Source organism: Dermacentor albipictus, chromosome 5 (assembly GCF_038994185.2).
Source record: "Dermacentor albipictus isolate Rhodes 1998 colony chromosome 5, USDA_Dalb.pri_finalv2, whole genome shotgun sequence".
NCBI classification, from domain to species: Eukaryota; Metazoa; Arthropoda; class Arachnida; order Ixodida; family Ixodidae; genus Dermacentor; species Dermacentor albipictus.
In genome coordinates this window covers 105,962,972-105,988,559 of record NC_091825.1, presented here as the reverse complement: position 1 = coordinate 105,988,559, position 25,588 = coordinate 105,962,972, and the positions used below count along the sequence as shown (strand labels likewise).

The window sequence follows — 25,588 nt, the reverse complement described above, 5'->3', positions numbered from 1 at the left end:
TGATGAACGGCCACTTTCCACACAACGGCGCGTGTCCCGCGCATTTTCAAAGTTTGCCCAGCCGATCCTCTGCAGCCAAATCTTTCGGCGAGCCTCGTTGCTTCTTGCGGATGGAATAAAGAGAAGTCTTTTCCCCTAGCCTCCTCGGTTGTTGCACCCATAAGCACAACACGTAATACGTAAACGGCGCCAGCGCTAGCGAAACGCTGCCCGCCAAAACTCCGCCGTCAGAATCTTTGAGGACCAAATCCTGGCCGTACAGCGCGCCCGCGATCGGGACGGCAGACTAGATCTGTCAGTCCCGTCGTGGGATTAGCCGGGTGCGCGTTTTATCGCGCTTTGCTGGACCAAATAAAAGTTTATTTACTCACTCAAACCAACCAAAGCGCGATTTCAAAAAAGCGCGCGCTAGCAAGTGACAGCGGCGATGCGACCACGGGTCGACTACACACACACACACACACACACACACACACACATATATATATATATATATATATATATATATATATATATATATATATATATATATATATATATATATATATATATATATATATATTATGTGGAGGGGGGAGGGAACGCTGATAAAAACGAGTCATTGCAAACCCTTCCCAGAAAGAGACAGCACGCCAAGCCAAGCCAAGCTGCACCAATCTGGCGATGTGCAAGGCGGGCAAGCGTATTTGTTTGAACTTTGCGGCGTTATAGTCAAATATGAAATGAAACTTCTGAGCTGGAATATAAATGGGCTTCGATCCTTCAAGACAAGCATGAAAGATGTGCTGCGTGATCTGGATGCGGACATAATTTGCTTTCAAGAAACGAAGGCGACCCGTAAGGAACAGTTCGATCACCCTACGCTTTTCACACTGTTGCTTTTTCAACAGAGAATTTTCAAATGAAAATATATCCGTTTTGCAAAGGCGAGTTGCTTGATGTTAATGGGCTGAGCACGATACAGGTAAACGCTAAGCATCTTGTAGCGGGCACGCTTTCAGGAACGATGTGCGCGGTTCTGAACAGCTTCGTCCTAAATCGGACTACACGTATTTATATTATATTTTATTTCATCGCAGGCTCCGTCCTGGAAGAAAACTGGGCAATTGTCGATGGCTACAGCTCTTACTTTTCGTTCCCACGTCACCAGAGTGGTTACTCTGGCGTGGCAACGTACTGTAAGGACAGCTGTCGCCCGTTTGCGGCCGAGGAAGGATTGACCGATGTGTGGTCTAGTCCGCGGCGCAGTGACTGCGTGGGTTCCTACGGCGACACCTTAGCTTTTGACAGCAAGTTCCTCAGCACAGTCGACGGCGAGGGGCGTGCTGTCTTGACGTTGCACCATGCTGTGTAAGCCTTCGCCCCCTGTTTCTTTCATAGCGATTACATACAAAAACAACGTCCGATCTGGTGTGCCCCGGACACTTTCGGTAAGAATTATCGGAATTGATGGCCCAGTTACCGAAATTCAAGCCATGGGCGTCTAGTGAAGCCCTAAGAACGTGCTTTAAACATGTGCGTTTTGAGTGCGCGCGTGCGTGCGTGCTAAAATACTTCCAGGTAGCTGCAGGAAAAATAAGCAACCTATAATGCAGTTCAGGAACGATATTCCGTTAACATGGAAACAAACAGACGACAAGCAGCTGTGCAGCATGCATATTGCATTTGCAAAATCATTGAAGGACAGCAGTCCAAACAAGACAGAAGTTCTCGGGAAGCTGGAGGCTTCAAGTGATCATCAGCAGTCAAATAAAAATTGTCGCTGGACGCAACGTTTTGACAAGGAACTTGTCTGTGTTGCTGCCCTGACGAAGACAAGTCCCCTTGTCGGAAGTTAAAAATGTATAATGCAGTGTATCACAGGGAACCGTTCTAGGTCCTTTATTATTTTATCTTTAGATAAATGGTATTCCTCAGACACTGCACTTTCCAGCTTTTCAGAAATTCTGATGTACGCAGATGGTGCAGCACTTACATTTACCGGTAATTTGCTTACAAGACTGCAGAACAGTATAATGATGGAGCTGTCAGCTTCCTGGTTTTCAGGTAACCAAGTGATGTTTAACGTAGCAAAAACAAAATGTCATTTTTCATTCTGAACAAAGGACACTAGACTACAGTTTAATTTCTCTCTCGCTAGATGCCACTTTAGTTGAGCTAGTGTTTTCGTTCGAAAACTCAGGGGATTTTTTTATTTTTGACAGTCATTTACATTGGAAGGATTACATCAACACTGTGTGCAAAATATTTGCATTTGGGTGCTACAATTTGATAAAAGCCAACTAGTATTTCCCCTCTCCCATGCTTAGATCTTAATACTTTTCATTCTGTCACTCTCACATTAGCTATTGCATTGAATCTTGGGGGCACACGTATGTAGCATACTTATCGCCTTTACTGCGTCTTCAAAAACAGGCATTATGCATCATCAGCTCTAACCCATTCTGTCTCTAAAGTGCAAATTATTTTGAAGAGCTCGGTATCTTATCCTTTATGTCACTGCAAAATCATAAGCTCTGCGTCACGATAAACACCATAATCCAAACTAATTTTCCACTGCCATTGAGTATCTTTCTTTTCCCAAACCATATCACTAGGCAAGCTTCTAATTTCAACTTACCAAAACTTAGCAACTTGTATGGTGAGTGGTTAATTCAGTTTGCTGGTGCAAAAGTTTGGAATGAGCTACCAATAGAAATAAAGGTAGTTAGAGATTTTAAACTGAGTTGTAAATTGTATTACTTATCTGACCAAACAGAATGGTGAAATTTCTTGTTACTGCTTCACGTCTGTTCGTTCTTTTCTTTTTCTTCTTTCTCTTCTTTCTTTTTGTAACCTTAATTTTGATGTTATAAAATGTTTGTCTTCATAGAATTGTATGTTGAATTGCATCAAGCACAAACTCGTGGCTGTTAAAGTTTGGTTTTGTGTGTGTTTCAGTGGTACACTTGAAGACCTGTTGCATCTGAGTGTTGCTTGTGTTTTCTCCATTAAACATAACCTATATGCATAGTTGATGTTGGACCAGCTACTAGCTTTTAAGTTAATAATCTAAACAGCATTTTGTACATTTCTTTCGGGTTTCAAAGTGTTTCCTCCTCAACAAAAAAAAAATGTTGGCTCCAGCAATATTTCTTGTTTGACTAGTGCTAATCACTTGAGGGACAGCAGGTAACATTACTGCAAGCACTTCTGTTGAGCCTCAGACATGGATTCATTCTTAGAGGACATGTTGCCTGATATAATCAATATTAATACTAAAGGCTTTTGTTGCATGGATTACATTGTATCCATATATTCACTTAGGTTTGGTGAAGATACGAAGAGAGTGGCAGTCATCAATGTATACTGCCCACGCGCTGATCCTGAAAGACCCGAGCGAGGTCAAATGAAGTTGGACTTCTACTATTTACTTGAACTACGAGCAAAGGCATTGTTGGAAAATGGAATGTAAGTTGTGGTTTGAGTCTTGTGCATATCTGTCATGTTCAAAATATGAAACATACAATGTTTGAAATGGAAATGCAGGGAGGTGGTCATAATGGGTGACCTGAACACCTCGCACTGTAAGATCGACCACTGTGACCCACCTGAGGATGAGGTAAATGTAAACCAACATGGCGAGAAAATCCAGCAAAACATGCAAACATGAGGAACTTGCTTGTGCAGGAATTTTACTCCAACCCTGGACGCCAGTGGCTCAACAAGCTTCTGCTAAATCGGGAAGGTCTGGGTGGCCCTGAAGCAATAAAAGGTATAAGAACATTGAAATTTCCACTCATCACATTGCCATGGAATGTAACTCGTGTACAAAATTAGGATAGGACATTGCAATCCTTGACAGCTCTAGAATGCAACAGCAAACACCTCAAAGGGTACATATCTACAGTGAATTATCTCATCTAATGATAATAATTGCCGTTAAAGTCAAGGGCACCTACTTATTCTGGGAGATTTATTTGATTCTGCATCATCTTCCTTCTTTCTGCAATCTAGATACCTTCCTTCATCTTGCATAGACAGATTTGACGTGAATCTCGTCAACCTCAGGTAGAGGGGCATTTATTGCGAGATGCAATTGGCACCCACATCAGTAAGAGGGTTAAAGCAGGCCTGAAACACTTTGCTAACTAATTATAGAATGGCCTCACTATTAAAGTATGTCGTCCCACAAATCTCATGGCACAAAAATGTTTCAATTCCTTCTACTATAAGTGGAGTTCTCGCACCGATACCTAGCTTTACCTAGCTCTTTTCATCTCTGCTAGCGCGCTGGAAACTACACAGCAGAAAACCCACGAGGGCAAAGCCCTGGCCAAAAGTTGTGTTTTGCGGTGGTGAAAGGGTTTGTCGCATAGATTATGCTATACAGCACACTGCTGCCATTTCGGAGGCCGCACGCTGCAAATGCAGCTGCGCGAAGTCAACAGCAGAAAGAAACAAAATTTTATTTCTTTTTCTTCTTTTGTGTGATTTTGTGTGTGTGTGTGATAGCAGACATATATTTTCCACTTATTTAACTTGAAATTAGCAATTATGTATTACTGAAAATGATCTTGCGATCACGAAATCAGCCATTAGTGTTGGTCCGCCAACTTTCAGCGGCGATATTGTGGATGCGACAGCTAGTGACTGTTCACTGATTTTGACACGAGATTGTAAATTCCCTGCTGCATGCAATGCAATAATATTTCGCTGACATGTTCACAAGAGCCTCCGATAACAGATTGGCAAAGTTTTTTCACTATGTTCGAAAGGTGTTTCAGGGCTGGTGTGGCAACTCTTTCAGTCGTACATCATCTTTGCTGCAGTGTTTACTTTGCTGTTCGCACTTTTTTGATTTATAGATTGTCTAATAGCTGTAGCATGCTGCATCAGCAACATTTTTTTTTCTTTTTTTGCTTGCGGCATATAATTTAAAACAAGGTTTCATCATGTGGAAAGCATACCTTAGAATGGAGACAACCTAAAAAATGGAAATAATTATTTGTGAAGGTCAAGTAAACACAGCCTTCTCCAAACTCTTGCTGCACTCTGTATATTGCATGCACTGTGTGTGTGTGCGTGTGTGCATGTGTTTTTCTGTTCGTAATTCTAGTTACATTGCTCTCACCAATGAAAGGTCGAAGTTAACCTGGATGCTTTCTCACGTGGTTTATTACCAATTTAACCCTTTGGTGGCCTTTATAATCAAAATTGTTGAAATGTGTGCAGGTGAACCAGAGAAGCCGTGCTTCCATGATACATTCAGGGCCCTCCATCCAACTACAGAAAAGGCATTTACATGCTGGAACACACGGCTCGGTGCACGCCAGACCAACTACGGGACACGCATTGACTACATACTTTGCAGCAGTGCATTGCTGCCCTTTGTAAGCAGCAGTGAAATTTTGCCTGAAGTGTCGGGCTCAGATCATTGCCCTGTCAAGGCCAGCCTTGCCTGTATACCGGTGTCCTCACCACAGTGCCCATCTTATTCAACAAGGCACTGGCCAGAATTTTCAGGCCGGCAGCAAAGCATTGCAGGATTTCTGAGTAAAGAGCATCGTGTGTCCAGTGTGAAGGCAACGCAACCACCTGAATCACCACTCAAAAAGTGCGCCGAAACCAGAGGACAACCAGCAAAGAAGTTGAAGATTTCAAAGAATGGACAATCTACATTGAAGGGGTTTTTTGTAGTTGAAGACAAGGAAAAAGCCAAAGCAAGAAAACTAGATTCTGGTGCAGGAGGCACTAGTCTTACAAATGGCGGTGAAGCAGAGTTTAGTGGCAAGAAATTTTCTGCCATAGATGCAACCAGCTCTCAATCGGAAACAACCAGCGAGACGCTACAATCTGAACCCAGCTCAATGCAGGAAACAGTGAAACAAGCAACTCATTCTAAAGCTTGGAAAAGTCTCCTTAAAGGCCCTCCAGTTGCACCCCTCTGCAAGGGGCACAGTGAGCGGTGTGTTCTTAGGACAGTGAAAAAGCCTGGGCCCAACCTTGGCCGTCAGTTTTTCGTTTGCCCACGGCCTGAGGGCCATTCATCAGACCCAAATGCTCGCTGCAACTTTTTCCAGTGGGTCAACCCTCCCAAAAGGACAAAGGCAGCAGCTGAACTTGCGCTGCGGTGATGGTGCCAAGTGCTTTATTTGTGTTCGTAAGATGCTGGAACGAGTGGAACTTGACGTTATAGTTGTGAGCATGTCTTGCACCTTTGGAGACTTTGAAAGTCTATGTATACTCAAGTCCAGGCAGAGTGCTCATTTCGCAGCAGTATGCATTAAGGTAGACTTGTAACGGTGCCTTGTTTGGTTGGTTTGCTTGGTTCGTTTGTTTATTTGTCTGTCTGTGGTTTCCCCAGTACTGCTGTGTGTGGCAATTGTACACGCTTGTTGAACAGTAATAGTGTTTTAACACTTAAACATTTATCAGAGCTAACTCAGTTGTATGTGTTCTGGCTGAATTCTGTGTGTTCAAATTACTTTGTGCCAGCTGAATGGAATGACTTCATACAGTACAAGATGTGAACATTTGGCAAAATTTTATTTTGAGAGCTGCTTACACATGGAATCGTACCCGAGACTTACATGCGTTAACAGTTGAATACTTTGTCTTCTTATTTTCATGGCAGACATGTGCAGGGTTGTTCACTCTGGGAAAAACATGCCATCAGTATTCAAGCACTCATTGCAGGTTAAATTTGAGATAAAGGCCTGCAGAATAATTGTTCACTAACAGACATGTGACCTGTCAAATTAAACTGTAAGGTAAAAAAAAAATGGTAAAGTGATATTAGAATGAATACCAACAGATGCCTCCACATCAGACCTTCTAGCCTATGCGAGGGCTGCCTTCACAGACAGATGGTCTGAAAAAATGTTTATGGGTACTGGACAGTCATTGAGTGAATTGTCTCCGCAAGGAGAAACAGCACATCAATCCAAGGGAGGCAACCTCTCAGAATCTGAGTTGTCTGCTTCTGAAGGAAAGCTGGCATGCACTGGTCGAGAATTGGCCATGGCTTGCCCGCTTCAAGTAAAAGTTTGTGATTCTCATTATTGCAAGCAAAGCATTAACACTTGATGCTACTGCTTTGTATCTTTCATAGTATATGTGTCATGCCAGTTCTAAGTTCTGGAACAATAATTTTTTAGGGAATACCATTTTCAGTGAGTGAATGCTTGTGTCTAAAGGGAACAAAAGTAGTACACATGAAAAGCTCTGACTCGTCACTACTTCACTGCTGTCTGACCCCTTGAACAACGGTCTTCACCTGTAAGCATCGTTACTTTTTTTCACGGATAACTTCGTTTCTCAAGAAAACTCGTGTAATAAGGTCTGTCGTAACCTTTACGACTTTTCAACACTGCTAAATCATGGAACAACAAAGGCAACACATGTGCCCATGTGTTGCCATTCTTGTCCCGTCATTCAGCACTGTTCAAAAAGTTCAGTGTCCCAACAAACTCAATTTTCAACCCTTCTGCAACTTTTCTAGGAGTTCAGCTCCCAAACTCTCAAGAAGTGTGGCCAACTCTCACTTACAGTGAAACAGAAGGCAATGTCGCTGCATGTTTGTGAAGTCGTACTTTGAAGCCCACTAAAGAGTTTTACCAGCACTGCACCTGGCACATTGTTTACTTCCCTCTTGTCACACACCAATACGTTGTTAAGGGTTGGACACCATACCGTCTGGCCATGTGAAGCCATCGTTGCAGTCATAGTTATTGTTGCTTTTCATAAAATTTTAAAAATTGGACAATGTGTCCAACCAATCCAGTGTTGAATTTTGGCTGTTTTATCACCAGTGATGAGGTTTATGGTTGCTGCAGTGGTTTCACCTGGCCAGGCAGTATTCTGTCCAACCCTTGACTACATTTGTAAAGACAGTTCCTGTAGGTACAATCAAGCATCAGTTCCGTTTTCTTTGTGGTCATTACAAAATTTACCGATCGCTGCAAACCTTTCTCGTGTAGTCTTCTGCTAGGTATGAACCTCTTGCCAAAACAAGTAGTTTGCCTCTATGCGCATTGCAACTACAGAGTGGTCCACTGTTAAAGGAAACATTTGAGTGCAGAGCACGTATATTTTCTTCTCGCGAGTACAATTGCCTAGATTTGCAGCAAATAAATTGTGGTTGGTAGCTATGACTCCTTTCGACTTGCCTATGCATTGTACTGACCTTGCTTCCACAGCCACTTGCAGCTAGTTTGTGCATGAAATTTTATGTGGAAGCTGCATGAACAAAGCAAAAAATGGTAGACCATGTACGCATATCTCTCACTGAGGGCGGCCACTTCTTTTCGCCTACACTGGAACTCTCGGCATTGCCAGCACATCTTTGAAAAGGCATGCTCTGCAGTAGGCCTTAACTCGCTTACCAGTATTAGTTTACTGCCTTCTGGCTCCCTAATGATGCCTTCTTGGCCCTGGCCTCAGCTAAAACACACAATAATGCACTGCTACCCACTGCAGTAGATCAGTGGCTATGGCGTTGCAATGCTGAGCTCAAAAATTCCAAATTCCACTAGAGTTGGGATGCAGGAACGCTCATGTAGATTTAGGTGCACGTTAAAGAACACCAGGCGGTCAAAATTAATCTGTAGTCACCACTGTGGCATGCCTCAATCAGATTGTGGTGTTGGCATATAGAACACCATAATTTCTTTATCACATAGCTAAACACATGATATTCAAAGAAAAATGCCCCTTGTTAATCTGTGCTCCTGTTGTCCGACCTTGTCCCATTCGTACAGCTCCCGTGCAAGGATATTACACGTCTGGTCAACAGTGGGTCCACGAAGAAAGCCTCAGCCTGGAGCTGATGTTCTGACGAAAGTACATGTCTGTGTCAGGGAGGTGTGCACCCTGACAAAGACAAGTCCATTTGTTGAAATGTCAAATCCAGGCTGGAATGATGGCTCAAGAACAAGGCTTTGTTTGCTCACCATTAATCACATCGTCTCTATCTCACTGCAACATCCGTTTGTCTCGTTTGGATGTGCTGGTTACAGTGCAGAATATATCGCACAACAGATATTGGGGCTAGCACTTAATTGTGTTTTGACGTATTGACGACTGTTGTACTCGATTTAGCCTCCGACTGAGTTTAGAGGGCTCTGTTTTGCAGCGTAATGCTGGGGCTTTCCTTATATGCAAGTTGCATGTTGGGGCCTCTAAACCCTATAAGGTGCACTACAGTCTTTTTACGAGTTACTTGTGCATGTGTATTAACTTCACAGAGAGCACAGCTTTCAGGATCAGCTCGGCACCCTTCCTACAAGAGAGCACCAGTAGTAAAGATGCCAGCACTGATGCATGCTTCCAGTGAAACAACTAGCAGGTTTTTGCACTTCAAACTATTTATCAGGTTTTCGAGCATTTCAATAAATATATGCACATAGGCAGAATGGCAGCAGCAGTATTATTGCATACTGGAGCACGGCGTTTTTCATCTCGCATGACTGCACAATAGTTCATGGGTTTCGCACACAATTGCTGCGTAAAACAGCTATTTGTTGTACCTGCCACATTGGCTTAGTGGCTATGTTGTTTTGCTGTCAAAATCATGGGTTTAGTCTGTATTAATTGCAAAGATTGCTGTGTGCCAGACTGGGTGTATCTTCAAGACTCCCAAGGAAGTCTAAATTAATCTGGAGTATTTCGCTACGGCATATTTCGTAGTGTTGCATGGGGTTGTCAAACCCCATAAGCCAGCAATTCAGAGTTAATAATTCAAAACGAGCATGTGCCCAGAAAAGGGCTTTTTCTTTTTTCTAGATAGAGTCACAATCTTATGCAACAGTTCACATTTCAAAGCTTTATTTCCAGTAATATATTCTCTTGGACATTTACATTATGTACTATGTACATCTGTCAAGAGTGTCAACAGTAACAGGTTCCTCTGAGACAGCTTTGAACACTGGTCACGCATGGGAGGGCTCACACACAAAAAAAAAAGACAAGTAGCATGCAATAACTTGGTTCTTTCTATGGCATTCATGCACACAACAGACAAACACATACACACGACACATACTGTGTAGACTATATACGCATGCGGTGTAGTGGCACACCCAATGGATTGCCATTCACATGACATAAAATATCAACTGAAGTAAGAAAACACAGGCGTTGGCGAAAAGTTTCATTGCAGATTCCAAGTCCGGTCATATTTAGTTATGCAAATGTACACAGGCAAACTGTTTGCTAAGGAATCGTTCTTGTGCAACTTTTAAGCACTCTTCAGAAAAGGCGAATGTAGCAAGTTTTGTCTCTTAGGCTCCCCTGATCAAACAGCTGGCCCTTTTGTGCTCAAATTTCATGCAACACTGCACTGGGTAGTATATACTTGTTGTATAGTATGAAGCTTTGGTGCAGTACTAGCTCATTTCATATAGAATCGGTCTGAACTAAGCATAATCTGCCATAGTGCTCCAGATCTTTCTAACTTTGAAAATGGTGATGCCATCTGTATATATATATATATATATATATATATATATATATAAAAGCGTAACTGTCCAGCATTCTGACCTCCAGATGGCAGCACTTTTTCTGAGCCAAACCATCTGCCTTCTTGGTGCAGTACTGCATCATAGAACTCGTACTTCTGATTCAATTCAGGTGAAACAGGAAACTAGTGTACTAAAGTTCAGTGTCCAACAGACATGTAATCAAATGCCGTCACTGTGCGAAGTTTGAGTGTGTAGGGCGCCAGCATTTCAGCCAAGAAAATCAGCTGTTCCCGATCCCCTCTGTGATACATTCAGAAGTAACCTGCAAGACTTTTTTTTACCACATGCTGTAGATGACACTTAGGGATTCTTCACACATCATTTCACTTTTCTCAACACATTTTCCTCATCTGATATCATCTAGTTGGCAGATGTCTAGAGTGTAAAGTTCATATCCAAAGCACTTGTCACCCTGTGGCAACAAAGAGTGGTACTGTAGGGACATTTCCGAGTTCCTTTTCCTTCTTAGTGTCCCTTTCAATGAGCTGGAAGGTCTCAGACAGTGCACGCAAGCTGATACTTTGTGTGGGCTGTGGAAATTGCAGCCGCCACTAATCAACAGTGACTATTATAAATTGTTACAGTTGACAAGCATGAATCATTAGTAACTTGAACTGTAACTCTTACGTAATGCCACAACAAGGTGTAGCCTTTCAACACATGAACTCCAAACAGTCTGAAACTAACAGAGAGGAAAGCAAAGCAGCAAGAAATCTCATGAACCAAAATGAGAATAGAACCTCTTTCTCAGAAACCTCGCCACAGATTTGCCAGAACAGAAAGGTGGCCAAGATTAGGCAAGGCATAATGGAAGCACGGTAGGACTTTGATAACATCATGGTCAGTCAGTTGGAACTGGTCGCCTTCAGATGGCAGAGCTGTCTGACTGGCACGACACTCACTCGAGGCTTTGTTTCTTCCCAGCCATTTGCATGTTTGCAGAGTAGTGGTGTCATGAGTGGGCCGTAACAGCGGAAGCAACAGCAGCAGGCATGTAGGATAGCTAAAGAGAGAGCTGGCAGTGCGCTCTTTTGGACACGCGAGCGGTGTCGCGACCGGTGTGCCCTACACGCATGCTTGTGAGCAGTGTTTTACAAAACTCAGGGAATCCAAGAAACGACAACACTCGCAGGCATACAAAAGCAGCAGAGAGACGGCGGCTGTTGCCACCCAACATGAAACAAGTGAGGTGCATGGAGGATCGCAGAAAGGTGGACGACCAAGCACTTTTAACGCAGTCACAAACGCTCCGAAATGCAGATCTGCGCAGCAATCCTGGTTATGTTCCAAAGCACACTGTATGCATGGCAGTAAGCAATGGCTCTCTTTGTCGCATACTGGCCGCACTCAACTTTGTTGTGCATCAGGTTTTTGCAGTGTCGCAGGTCATGCACCGGCCAAAGGATTCACTAAGCTAGGACAGAAAAATAGCTGCAGATTCTAACGCTGCACGGTGCATCAAGTAGTCCATTGTTGCTACCTTAGTTTCCCCCCAACAATTTAACATTCAAAAAGAAGTGTGCTATATAATGTATATATTATTTCTCAGTTTCTGCACTCATCTGTACGTTCTCACACATGCACACACACACACTCACATTCTTACACAACAACGCTAAAGTACCACAGTTCCTAAACAGCAATAGTCTTATGTGCTCTGCCTAACAGGGTGTCTTGTATTTTGTCAATAGTAGCAGATACTGCATGCTTAGGGGGCTTGGTTTGACGGTTACACCACTAAAGAAAGGCAATGTCCAGAACTGCGACCATAACAATCTATCCTTTATGCTGTTTTATAGTGGGCATAGCATTTTGGATTTAGCAGGTGGTATGGCAGCCATTAGAAGCATCAAAGTACCATGGGGTAATAGCGCAAGATATGAAAACAGACGGGCAATTACAAGACTTGCAGGAAAGAAAATTGTGACTTCAGGTTGCAATGGCACTTAGCAGTTCTCAAAAAAAAAGCATTTTTTTAACAATTATAATTTTTCACATTCCTCATGAGCAATCTCACCAGAAGGCACCACATCCTCAGTTTAAAGTTAAGCTTCCTCTGTAGTGCTCAGAATTTTGCAAGCTCCAAAACAATTTTTACAAACGTTTATTTTGCACTTAATGGTCATAGCAGCACTGGTGCCAATCAAGTGCAATTTCTCTCCAACATAGAATACAGCAAATGTGTTCCAGCAATGCACGCCTTTCTTGTATTTAAGCACATTAATGCTGTCTAAAGTGCACCTTGGTTTCCGGTGCCACCAGATTATGATACTGCTACCAGAGTATGTGTGTCTTGAAGTCAACTGATACTTTCCGACGCAACAGTAACAAGTTAGAATAGGATACACAAGATTTTAGGAGCTCTCTGTCATTAGCAACACCAACGAAGCCCCCCATACAGGGTCGCCACCGTATACTTAACCGACAAAACCTACATGGCAGCCACTGCTTATTGCTGGCTGTTCATTGGGTGTGCTCTTTGTAAAAGAAGCTAAGAAGGGGGATATATTTGCCTCCTTTGTACAAGTGTCACACAAATGGCACCAGATTTTGAACTTTCAACAAACAAGACGACCAATAAACACAAGCACCTTCATTTGCACTGTCAACCTTATGTGCATGAAAAAGCTATGTGAAAAAGAAATGCACTCCTCACATGTGCACGTCAACAATGCATAAGTTTCTCTATGGCAGCTTCCTTTACATTTTTTTTTCTCTCCCTCCTTGTTTTTTTTTTTTTTTTATCTCACAGACTTTAAGACTCTTAGCTGCCACAGTGCTGTACACAAGCTAGATCACGGGTGTAATGACACACAAACGTAACATCTGTGTTTCTCTAACACAGAGTGCAAAAAAAATTAAAAAAGAATTTAGACTAACTAAACAGGTGACAACGAAATATGCATGTATTGTTGGTTTTGTCAGCACACATTCAATACGTCGTCTAATTTCCATTCATGGCAACCTATAGAGCTACCGTTGAAGAATGTTACATCCTTCATTCAAGACTGTAAATGAGTGCTTCCAACCAAGCACTCGTTTTACCCCACTCACACAGATTGTAAATAGCACAAATGGAGTAAAAAAAATAGAAATGAACACATTCAGCTAACATCAAACTGAACAGTTAATTAATGGAGGTAATAAAAGGCCTCCGTACTTGAGGCAACTTTTGCAGATCTTGTGTGTTGTACATGCCACAATAAAAAAAATGGAATGTTGTACTGATGACATATTTTCACTAGTGCCAAAATGTACATCTGTGAGTATCTGTAACAGGGTGCTACGACCACACAACTACTCTAGAAAACAAATCCTTCGTCAACCACACTCAAAGAACTTGGTTCAGAGTGAAAACTAACACCCCATGCAAAAATTTCATAGAGGGCCATATGAAAAATAAGTACACTACACATTAATAGCAAAGTCGTCACAACAGTCACACGACATATGACAACAGTGTCGATCTGCAACCTATATATGCAACATGTGAGGTAAACAACAAAATTCTACTATGGCTCTCCATCTACATACACAACCAAGAAAAAAGGTGGGTTAATGGAATGAAATACTCACTTAGTTACGAAAAATCTAAACAAAACAATCACAACCAATACAGGTAGCATGGCAGTCACGCATGCATTAACCATATTAATAGGGAACCTTAAACATGCTTATTATACACTGTTAATGTCACAAATAGAAAACCAATCAGCCTGGATAATATAATCTATTTGAAAGTGTTGAATAAGAATAGCGATGTGGGCGAATTGGTTTAAGTCTATGGGGTAAAAGTTCTGCAGTGCAAAGCACTCAAGTGTGGAAAGAAAGGTCCAAAAAGGATGAAGGAAGAAGGACTGCAAGAGGACAAACACGAGCGCTCACGTTTGTCCTCTTTCATGTTTGTCCTCTTGCAATACTTCTTCCTTCGTCCTTTTTTTACCTTTCTTGTCGCACTGCAAAAGTTTTACACTTTGAAAGTGTTGTTTTGAAGCACATCTTAATCATGAACATATAAGAAAAAGGTTTTTACACACAAGTGCCTCTCATGCACCTAATTTTGCATTGTACATGACAAACCTTCTCATTCAACTATTTGCGAAGGCTCCAAATGGTGTCTGTGCATGTTAAAATGCCTAAAGTGAACACCTAAGAGCCCAAAACCAGTTTGGTGTTTCTTGTCGAAGTCAGACCGATGCAACGCAACTGTAAACATGTTGTGCGTGATGTCAAACTGAAGAGAACAATGAGCAGGACTTCCTTAAATAATAAACAGAAGAAAGAAACCCACGAAAGCAGTGCCACTCTAGCTTGGATGTTCAATGCAAAATTACATTGACTTACACTGCTAGCACACCCCTTTCCTAAATACAGATTTAGATAAGTTATTTACATCAACTCAACGACACTCATTTCACAACAAATGCAAGCAGGTAGTTTTCATCTTGTTCCCTCCAGCATAGCCAGATGACCAACCAGATCTTCACAACTACTAAATAAATGCTAAAGTGTAAACGTGCCCACTTTTGTTTAAAATATACATGGTAGAAGCCCCATAACATGTTTTTCATGGGACAGCAAAACTGAATGCTGTAACCGGGAGAAAGCACTACACAAATGTTCTGAACATACTGAATGTCACAAGTACAGTGAACTTTAGCTACCATTATAACCGGGAAAACACGTTAGCAAAATTTTCACATAACCAAGTGAACTGAGGTGAGGCAGTAAACGAAAGCAGAGATTTTAACAAGTACAGTGTCCGATGCTAAACAAAATAGCAATGAAAAGCTCACTATAATAGTTACCAGTGGTAGTTAGATAAAAACGAATAATTTAAGGAAATGTCCATCACTGGAGGAAACAAATTAATCACATAAGGCCAAGTTTCTGGATGGCTACATCCTGGCTTCTGAAATCACAAAAATGTGTATGGCACTAAGGTTACTACTAAAACCACTAAGCATGCATATTGATCACAGTGATTTGCTATCAACCAAGTGTAGCTATCCACCTTTCTTTGAAACCCCAATGCAGCAAAACAAGACATCTTACAGTCAACTGCCTCGGGTAGCTTCTCTTGACAAAACGCTGTGGCAAATTCATTATTGTACAGAGGTCACTCCCCCCCCTCCCCCCTTACCTTTTTTCATACTCAAAGGACCCTTCACCAGCCCCACTGAAATTTTTGGTTATACACTGGAAGTTGTACAATGCCATCTAAGGAGCATCTTGCCACCAGAATTATTTAAAATTGCTTCGTCATTAGAGACAGGAGAAATTGAACTGTCACATAAGTTCTCTTTTTTAGTCAATCCCCCTTGCTGCTATTCTCTCTCCTTTTACTCCCCTACCCCCTCCCTACTGTTGACAGTAGTTCAGGTGTAAGCAGACTGTGCTAGACAGTTACAGTGTGGTCAGCAGAAATTTATTATCACTTATTCATGAATTTATTTCAATAAACAACCAATTAGTACTGCTACTAATACTACTTCCAGGAAGCAAGCTTCACTGCCAACATAGGTACTCTCTCCCTTTGCCTTAACCAGTGCCCACTAGCAATATACCCTCCCTGTCTGCACTCATACAAGGCCCAAGAGACCAGGCCATGTTTACATCACAAGACCAGCCTTTCATTCTTCTGTTCCTTTGTGCAGTGCACTTCGAGTGGCAGTTCCGTGCATTCTGTATTGAATTATTTACCAATCACATGCCATAATCAGCGACGTTACAGGCGTTGCAGTGACGTCTTATGCATAAGTGTTTATGCATGTGACCTTGATTCTCTGGCAGGAAGCGGGGCTCCCATAATAAAGGGCGCACAGGCTTTCGTTTGAAATTTCATCTGTTTCTGCATTGCACGGATGTTTGATACTTTACACACACAATCGTCAGCACGTTGTCTACACACTGTGCTTGTCCATTAGCAATGCCTAGACCTGGTGACGGGCCCTTTAAGTATTATACTAGTTCGTCTGCAGCTCACTCTGTATTGGGAAATTCTGCGTTAGCAGAAGCAGACTTAGCATTAGGGAAACTCTTCTACCCTCACAGCTAAAAGGTGTTCTTATTCATGAACAGCAGCACAGTTAAGAGAGTTTTATGAATAAAAAATAGTCTACCAACATTGGGAGCCCTGTGAAACAGTGCTTTCTGCCCTCCAATAATGTATATGAACACACACATGCCTACTATGTATTAGGCCCGCTCTGCAAGCCAATTCACTGGCAGTTTCAAATTTCGCTGCGCTATCATTGTGAATCATGCTTGCGACCTAAGTGGCTGAAGAGGCAAGGCCTACAATGCGTCATCGTACAAAGTCACTTTGTATTGCTATGTCGAACAGAAATGAAAGAAAAAAACTTCTCTACCACTGCACCGTGCGAAACAAGGGCTATGGATGTCATCATCTTCAAGACCACAACTGGCTGAAACTATGTTAATCACAAGTAGATAAAGAAAACAAAATGCAAGATAAGGAATAAGGTTTGACTACAGAGCACAGGTGGCAAGACTTTGGACATCTGGTAAATTAAGCAGCTGCAAACAAACATGTCAAAGTCATCACGGAAAAAAAAGGGCAAGAGATTGCCAAAAATCAGCTTATTTGCAAGCCCTGAACTTCTGGAGCACAACTGGGGGCTGCAGTAAAATTAAGGCTCAACATTTAGCACACAACAGTGAAATGAGATTCATTGGTTAGCTCAGTGGGCAGTTAATAAATTTCGACCTCCTTGTACAAACGGCCTCAGCGAGTGAAACTCAAGAGACAAAAGACTAATATAATACAAGTCTAGTGTCACAGAGCATAAAACACACATACGTGCTGGAAAAAGTCACAGCAGCTGCTAGCAAAGTTAAAAACAAAACGAAAACTTGCATTAACTCCACCAAAGAACCTGAGAAAAGCACAACCCAAAAAGTTATAAAATAAAGTGTAAATATAATAATAAAATATAATAAAAGTTATAAAGTAGGCTATAAGTAGGCTGCACATTAGCTGTGCAAAAATGTTGTTGCGTGTATGGACACATTCAAGGTAAATTTCACAAGGCAAACGTAAAGCTTCAAGAGAGACAGACCTTTTGTGTGTGTGTGTGTATTCCTAGCACATCTTTGCGGCTCTCAAGCATTCAAATCTTGGTGCGCAAGCCCAGACGTCATCTGACTTGTGCAGGTGCGGTGCCATTTGCCTAAATAAAGCAACGCAATGACAATGCCTAATCTGTTTTTCAGCGGGTGTAGCAGTTTTCAAAAGAAAAAAAATAAACTGGGAAAAGCATCTCCTGATTCATGAACATGCCATATGAAAACAAACACTGTAAACATAATGGCGCAACCTATGGAAGAGGTCAAATCACCAGCACGTTGGCAAAACCCCAAGTGAAGGAAGGTGGCACTAGTGCCCTCTTGCAACAAAATTCAGTTTTCTGACATTCTCACACTTCAGTGGAATTGCTGGCCATCTCAGCAGGCTGCGCTTTCTTCTCTCTCTCTTTTTTGCCATTCCCTATATTCATACAGGGCGACGAGAAACAAGATGGCGTCTGCGAGCATGGCAAAAAGCAGATTTTTGCAGACCAAGCTCCAAGATGTCATGCTGCTCTTGCAATTTGTAGATAATGTAACAAGCACACACAAAATTGGGCCCTTCAGAATTGACGCGTAAAGTGAAGAGTCCACCAAGTTTTAGCACTAATAATGTGGGGCAATAAGACAAAGACACATGGATGCCCTATGCTTGTATGTCTTTGTTCGCAGTGCCAACCTCTGCTCTTAGGAGAGCTAAGGTGGAGCACGGGTGCAGTGTTTGTATTGATGTTACCACTAGAGGACTTGTCAGCATCTATGCCTCTTTTTCCACACAGTTGACACCATACTGAAGCTCTTCACGCATTGTCTAGCTGTCGCAAGATCCCCATCTTGTGGTTCCTTTGGATCTTATATGTTATAAGAGACTCTTCAAAGAGCATCAGATTAGGACAGCTTGCTTCGGTCTGCTACAACCCCGATTCCGTGCTACTCCCACTCTGTATTCTATGCACAGCCTCCTAAACGTGGGGTTTTGCCAAGGTGCATTGGGCTTAATGTGCGCTGGGGCTCAGTACTGCGTCCCGAAAGTTGGGCTCTGGATCGGTGGCGGAGACTGCGGCGGGTACTGGGCATTAGACTGCGGGAACGGCGGCACTGCCCCACCAACAGGGGGCTGCTGACGCTGGCCATGGAAGCTGGTCTCTTTGTAGACAAACCAGCAACCGGCCACCCAAAGGAGCACATTGAAGAATCCCAAGATCTGACAAAGAAAGAAAGGTGTGACTACAGCGATCTGCCTTTCAAGACATTTCCTTACACAGAGAAAACTATGGGCATGCGAATATTTTATATTTCAAATATGAATTGAATATAGTCATAGTTATTTGATTGAATAACTTACTATTTTACATTGTAGACTTCATTTCTGCTCAAGCATAAAGGATAACATGTAACGGACTCACGAGGGTCAGAGATCCTAGTGAGGACTGCTCAAACTGATTCTGCTGTAGAAGAATCACAGTCGCTGCACAGAGGCACCAGCTTCTGAGCAAATGCACTGGCCAGGTAACTTGAGGCCAATAATTTCCTGTCATTCAATAAGAATGCCTTGCTTTCAGACAGCCTATATACGAGTTTTTCTTGATTTAGGCAAAGCAACTGATTGCTTAACCAATATTACCATATTTGCATCCATTTTAACCCTTTCAAAGGCAGGGACAAGTCTTACTCGGTTACAATTTTTTTTTTGCGATAAGTGCCAAGACCAAGTGTCTGTCTCATCCATGTGTTTGGGCGCTCTTTTTAAGAGCCAGACAAGGGCCAGGCTGATGCAATCCATTTAGATGTTCTGGTGGGTTCCGTCTTTGGCCGCTAGGTGGCCTACAGACTCCGTTCATCCGGTAGAGATTGTAAACATGGTGGCTGCCAGTCGCATGTTGCTGCGCCCACTGTGAATGCGTGGCTCTCATTTGACTGGACAGTCAAACTCCAAAGATGATTTGCTTCTTCATGAAAACATTGAAAGAAATGGCAGTGTTTTCAATGCTATAGACATATCTAGTGGCTGATTTTGTCAACTGCAACAATAGTTTTGATATGGTACAGCAATGAACGAAGTTAAATGGACGGAACGTTCCACCAGTGCCTCTTTGCTTTACATTTGTGTAATTTAAGACAAGTTATGAATTAACTACCCAATGTCATACATATTTCAAACCTGCAAAAAATTTTCCATCCAGATGTGCAATAATAAAAAAAAATGTGATTTTCTGTACGCATTTCTGGATTTCATGGCCCTGCACATTTAGAGGGTTAAAATAATGTGCAGTACTACTCTAGCATAGCACTTCTCTCTTTCAACGAATACAACACACTATAATTTATACATGGATATGGTGACATGCTGTTCTAATTTCATTACCTTCACTGCCATGGTGCAACCAGATAAATGAAAGCAGTTGTTTCTTGTCCAGTAGCTAATGTCATTAAATGCACATATAAAATAATGTAAATAAGCCTCATTCTTTTACCAAATGAACTCTATGAAATGTTTACATTTTACTTCATTTAGAAACAAGAAAGTGTTCTACATATGAAGGTCAATTTTCTCGAATATGCGTCCGTATTTAATTCGATTTGGAAGTTTCACTATTCAAACAACCCTAAAAAAAACACTTAGGTGGTTTTTGCAATGGCAACTGACAAAGGCCAGGCAACAGGTTGCAACTGATGACCAAGGAGCTATTCGTGGCTAAAGCCCCTCCATCCAGGCGCTACCACCGCTTTCGCCAAGTAGTGCCAACCTTTGATGTGCACCGCTTTTCCTCGATTCATCACTCACGCCAATTTTGCTTTTGTGATTTCCACTTCCAGGGTTTCCATTTTCACGTGTTCCACTTCCTGGATTTCCCTTTCCTAAATTTTCATGTGTTGCATGCTCGCCCCTCTATGCAGCAGTGGCATCACTTCCACTTGAAAACACAAGCTGGGACTACACAAGTTTCGCTTGACACCGGAGACTGTGAGCAAAGGAGGAGCGCGGAGGAGAAGGGCAGGTTGGCAATACTTAACATAGTCAGCAAAACATGTATGGAAGGGCTTTACTCATGGCAACCAACGTTCCCAATGAGTGCTACCTGCCCATCGGCACACTGACAACGTCTCACTATTGGCGTTATTCATGCCTGCTTGCATTGCTGTTGCCACACGATATAATGGACGAGACCAAGGTTATCGGGCCAGTCCTTGCCGTTGTACGTGCTTCCCCAGAGCGGGCCAGTGCTGTTCGGGCACAACTGGCTTCAGCAAGTGGCCTGCAACAGCTACAGGGTGAGACACTACTAAGCGCTCAACGACTTCCCGAGCTACAATCCTTGCTTGACTGCCATAAGGACCTCTTCAGGAACAAGCTAGGCACCGTCCGAGAGGAGAAGGCGACTCTTGCTTTCCGAGATGGGAAGACGTCAAAATTTTTGAAAGCTCAAAGCATTCCGTTTTCTCTAAAAAGTACTGTTGAGCAAGAGTTGTCTAGACAAGAACAGATGGGCATATTGACACCGGTAACAAGTAGCGAGTGTGCCACTGCGGTGGTGCCAGTTTTGAAGCGGGACGGGTCAATAAGAGTATGCGGTGATTACAAGCTGACACTGAACCCCACACTAGATGTAGAACATTACCCGTTACCCAAGCCCGACGAGCTGTTTGCAGCCCTCGCTGGCGGACAGCAATTCTCTAAAATTGATCTTAACAGGGTGTACCAGCTAGTAGAAATGGATCGAGAGTCAAAACGGTACCTTAAGCTTAACACCCACAAGGGTCTTTACGCCGTGAATAGTCTGCCCTTTGGAATTGCTTCGGCACCTGCAATATTTCAAAACATAATGGACAATATCTTGAAGGGCCTCAACTTCGTGTTTTGCTACATTGACGATATCCTAGTTACGGATCGCTCAAAGGAAGAACACTTGCAGAACCTTCAGGCAGTTCTCAAAAGACTATCAGAATGTGGAATTTACGTAAAGCCATCGAAGTGCAAATTCTTTCATGACGAGCTGACTTATCTGGGACATGTAATCAACAAACACGCCATCCACCCAACGGACAAAAAACTGGCCTTGATAACCAAGGCACCAGTGCCAACTGATAAGCACCAACTTCAATTGCTGCTAGGCCTCATCAACCACTATGGAAAGTTCATTCCAAACTTATCTACTGTTCTTTTCCCCTTAAACAGGCTCTTGCAGAAAGACGTCACCTGGTATTGGAACACGGCTTGCGATCGCGCCTGTCAGCACATCAAGAAGCTGCTTTCGTCGGCTATGATCTTGGCGCACTATGATCCAGGCCTGCCCCTGCAGCTATCTTGTGATGCATCCGCCTACAGGGTAGGTGCAGTGTTGTCACACATTTTTTCTGACGGTCAGATAAGGCCAATAGCATATGTCTCATGCACCTTGAGTCATGCTGAGAAAGGCTATTAGCCCCGAGAACGAACTACAGGGGCGCTGCGAGCGCCGCTCGCGTGACGTCAGGGCAAGGACTCGCGCCTGTCGTCTGCTACAGTTCGGGCGGTGTACGGGCGCTTTCGGCGGTGTTTTCGTTTGCGCGCTCTCGTTCTCTTTGCTTGTATACTTATGGCGGTCGTCTCAAACATATTTTTACGACGTCTTCAGTTGCGAAAATTTGTTCAAAGAGCTTATTTCTTAGATGACAATGCAGCTCTCGAAGGCAACGCTACAGTGCCAGCCGAAGGAGCGCAGACCAGCCCATTGCGGGTTTTTCAATCGACAACCGCAAAAATATAGAAAATAAGAATCCAGTTATGATACCATACCTGCCATGGTGCAACAAGTATATCACAGACGCTGGCTATATATGACTTCTACAACAGTTACAATCCGCTAAAACTGGTTTGCTCACGACGAGTAGTTCATGGTGTAATATCGAATTTTTGTGTTTCTTCACAGAAACGCTCGGCGGTAACACGAGGACTTAATACTGCAGTTTAGATTCTACAAGTACAACTTGCTTCATTGACTGCTTCTTAAAATTAGGCGGTTCTTCACGTGTTTATTTTAAGCGGCGGCAATTTGAAGTAAAGCTAATGAAGGCTTACGTCTATTTACAGAATACAAAATGGAATGTACCAATATATATTCCCTTTTCTGTGCTACACGTTTAACTCACTTGAGAAATTTACTGGTGCTTGTTGCTTGAGGAATATACATGACGAATTTGTTTGGCGAACTGACACAGGCTACTCGGCCAAAATTTTTTAGCGAAATATGCCTGTTGGACCGCATGCTGCAGCCTGAAAGAAGTCAAAGCATCAATCAGTAGTATGGGACATATTGAAGATATAATTCCCCTGTGGAGGGTCAAAAATCAAGTGAATATATATGCAAGTCTTGTGGTGTTTTCTTTATGAATGTTTGCGATTGGATTGGAGCAAACCTTATTTTGCCTGCAGTTGGGCGAGGTTCCCTTTTATATACTGACTAAGCGAATAGCTCTCCGTTTGCACAATTAAACAACGCTGGATCAAGACATGGTGAGACAGAAAGTGCTTGAATTTTGCTTTTCTGGGCAATCTAAGCTGCGCTGTAGTAGCTCGAGAATATTTTAGCCATTCCAATTGGAGCTGTAAAAAATGCTTTATGGTTTCAATTCGAAATTGTAGTGAACTGATGGGTTTCACGAACAAAGCGTGCCTCGCCATACCGACAGTCGGTTGCTAGCGTTGCGTGACGGATGTGCCATATTGTCGGTAAAGGCTACTGAGGGCCACTATGAAACATTTCATCGCTCGCAATTGATTGGCTCTCGATCTTAACAATGAAACTTTTCTCTCAGGTGATTGCTACTATGGTATTTGTGAAGTAACTATGTAAAATAACTATGTAAATACTCTAAATGACGCGCCGTCGTGTTAGCAGCCATGAGCGATTCGTTTTTTGGAGGCCTGTTTAAGAGAGGGGTGAAACTAGCAGCAAACTTTTTCATAAAAAATGGGCGTCTAACTCTTTCTTTTACGTATCAATAAATGGCCATATTTGGCTAGAACAACTCACCAGAGTAATAAGAATCATGATGACAGCTTCGCTGGGCAATGTCTTTCTAACACGGATAACATGCTGATGCCAATTACTAAGATTTTTCTTTCATGTAAAATGCAATGTCTCTCATAGCTAAATTCTAAGGGAATGTTAAGTGCTTAGCCAAGCATCGCACACAACTTCGCGTATTGAATTTGCAGACATTATTTTTACGCAAAATTTATGGACAGACACGGCGCATATATGCATTGTAAAACCAGTAGCCCCGTTCAACGCTACATACCTTGCGATATCCAAGCCCCAAAATTTATTGACTCACGTGCTTTAAGAGAAGAAACTGTGGTTCAGGCATGGCAGCAGAAAGAAGCCGATGTATCATTTAATAAGTGCGGCTCGAGCCACCCATGCCCCAAGCATACACGAAGGGAACGAGCGCGCGCGGCCGCCAAGCGAGACGGAGCGAGCGGCGTCCTGGCCGTGACGTCACACGCGAGAGGGTGCCACTCCTAATTCTCGCCGCTAATAGCCAATTAGAAAAAGAAGCCTTCGCTCTTGTGTTCAGCATTAAAAAATTACATTAGTACGTGTATGCAAGGCATTCTATTTTGATCACGGACCACGAGCCTTTGGCTACAACTTTTGGTCCCAAGACTGGCATACCAGCAATTGCCGCTGAAAGACTACAACGGGCAGTTGGTTTGTCGGCCTATTCTTTTTCATTAAAGTTCCGGCCTTCAGCACAGAACGCTTACGCATACTGCTTGTCTAGGCTGCCAATAACACAGCCAACGGTCGAAGAGCAGGAAGAATCTTTTTATGACCTACGCTTCGACATTATGCCGATCAACAGCAATGATATTACTCGTGAAACTTCACATGATGCTACTGTGACCCATTATGTCTTGTCAGGCTGGCCGCGTAGGGTCCCGGATGACATCAAACCGCTCATTCATAGAAGATTAGAACTGTCCATACATCGAGGATGCATTATGCTGGGAATGCATGTAGTACTTGTTCCAGAAAAATTCCGCACAATCATTTTGGACAAGTTGCACCAAGGTCATCCAGGTGTTGTTCGCACCAAAGAACTAGCAAGGAGCTACGTTTGGTGGCCTACTATCGATAGTGACAGAGTGTTTCACCGCGTCTTGCACCGCTTGTGCGTCTAATCGCAATCTGCCGCCTAAAGCACCCTTGCATCCTTTGGCATGGCTTACGTGCCCTTGGCAATGGTTGCACGTCGATTTTGCTGGCCCGATAAACGGAGTGACGTACCTCCTGGTGGTTGATGCACATTCAAAGTGGCCAGGAGTGTTTCCAATGTGGACCACCACCACTGAAGCAACCATTTCATGCCTACACGAACTGTTTTGCAGATTCGTATTTCCCAAGACTTTAGTGTCCGACAATGGCACTAAGTTCACTTCTGCAAATTTTCAGGAGTACCTGCAGCGAGTAGGAACCAGAAACGTTAGAACAGCTCCGTATCATCCCAGCAGCAATGTTCTGGCAGAACGTTTCATCCAGACGCTGAAAGGTGCACTTCGGAAGTCCAGCCGACCCACATCATCATCGGAGCTCGCAGACTTCCTCCTGTTGTACCGCAACACTCCGAAGCAACTACTGCAGAGGCACCCTCTCTTTTGCTGTTGGGGAGGCGCCTCAGGACTAGGCTAGACCTCATCAGGCCCTCCATTGAGGAGCGGGTCACCTGCAAACAGTTTCAGGGCACCAGTCGCCACAGGCATCGCACGACTACGTTCAACAAAGACTTCGTGCGTGTCCGCAATTTTTGCTGAGGACCAAGGTGGTTCACTGCTACCATTCTCGCCTGCACCGGTCTAGTGTGTTATCATGCTAGTGTTGTGATTCTCCGGGGTGTGTGAGTGGGTGTGCCTCCGTAACCACATCAAACGTGCTCCGGAGTGTAACACGGTGATCACAGCCACCGACTTCCACGACAAAGACCACGTCACAGCTGGCACTAGCGCTAGCTGC

The 25,588-nt window shown here is 43.1% G+C and overlaps 2 protein-coding genes across 2 annotated transcripts in view; one reads left to right on the top strand and one right to left on the bottom strand.

The window, feature by feature from the left end:
• The first annotated feature begins 621 nt into the window (after positions 1-621).
• On the top strand, positions 622-8,142 carry LOC139059999 (DNA-(apurinic or apyrimidinic site) endonuclease 2-like). The gene is made up of 6 exons (XM_070538675.1): positions 622-837; positions 1,080-1,350; positions 3,307-3,450; positions 3,529-3,601; positions 3,670-3,754; positions 5,215-8,142. Exons 1-6 carry the CDS (start codon positions 723-725, stop codon positions 6,114-6,116), a joined length of 1,590 nt encoding a protein of 529 aa, XP_070394776.1. The 5' UTR covers positions 622-722; the 3' UTR covers positions 6,117-8,142.
• Positions 8,143-9,790: 1,648 nt separating this feature from the next.
• Positions 9,791-25,588, bottom strand: part of LOC139059997 (synaptophysin-like protein 2) — a 34,597-nt gene continuing 18,799 nt past the window's right edge. The window contains exon 7 of the mRNA XM_070538673.1: positions 9,791-18,795. Within this exon, the coding sequence (XP_070394774.1) occupies positions 18,604-18,795 (192 nt within the window). The 3' untranslated portion in view covers positions 9,791-18,603. The remainder of the gene's footprint in view (positions 18,796-25,588) is intronic.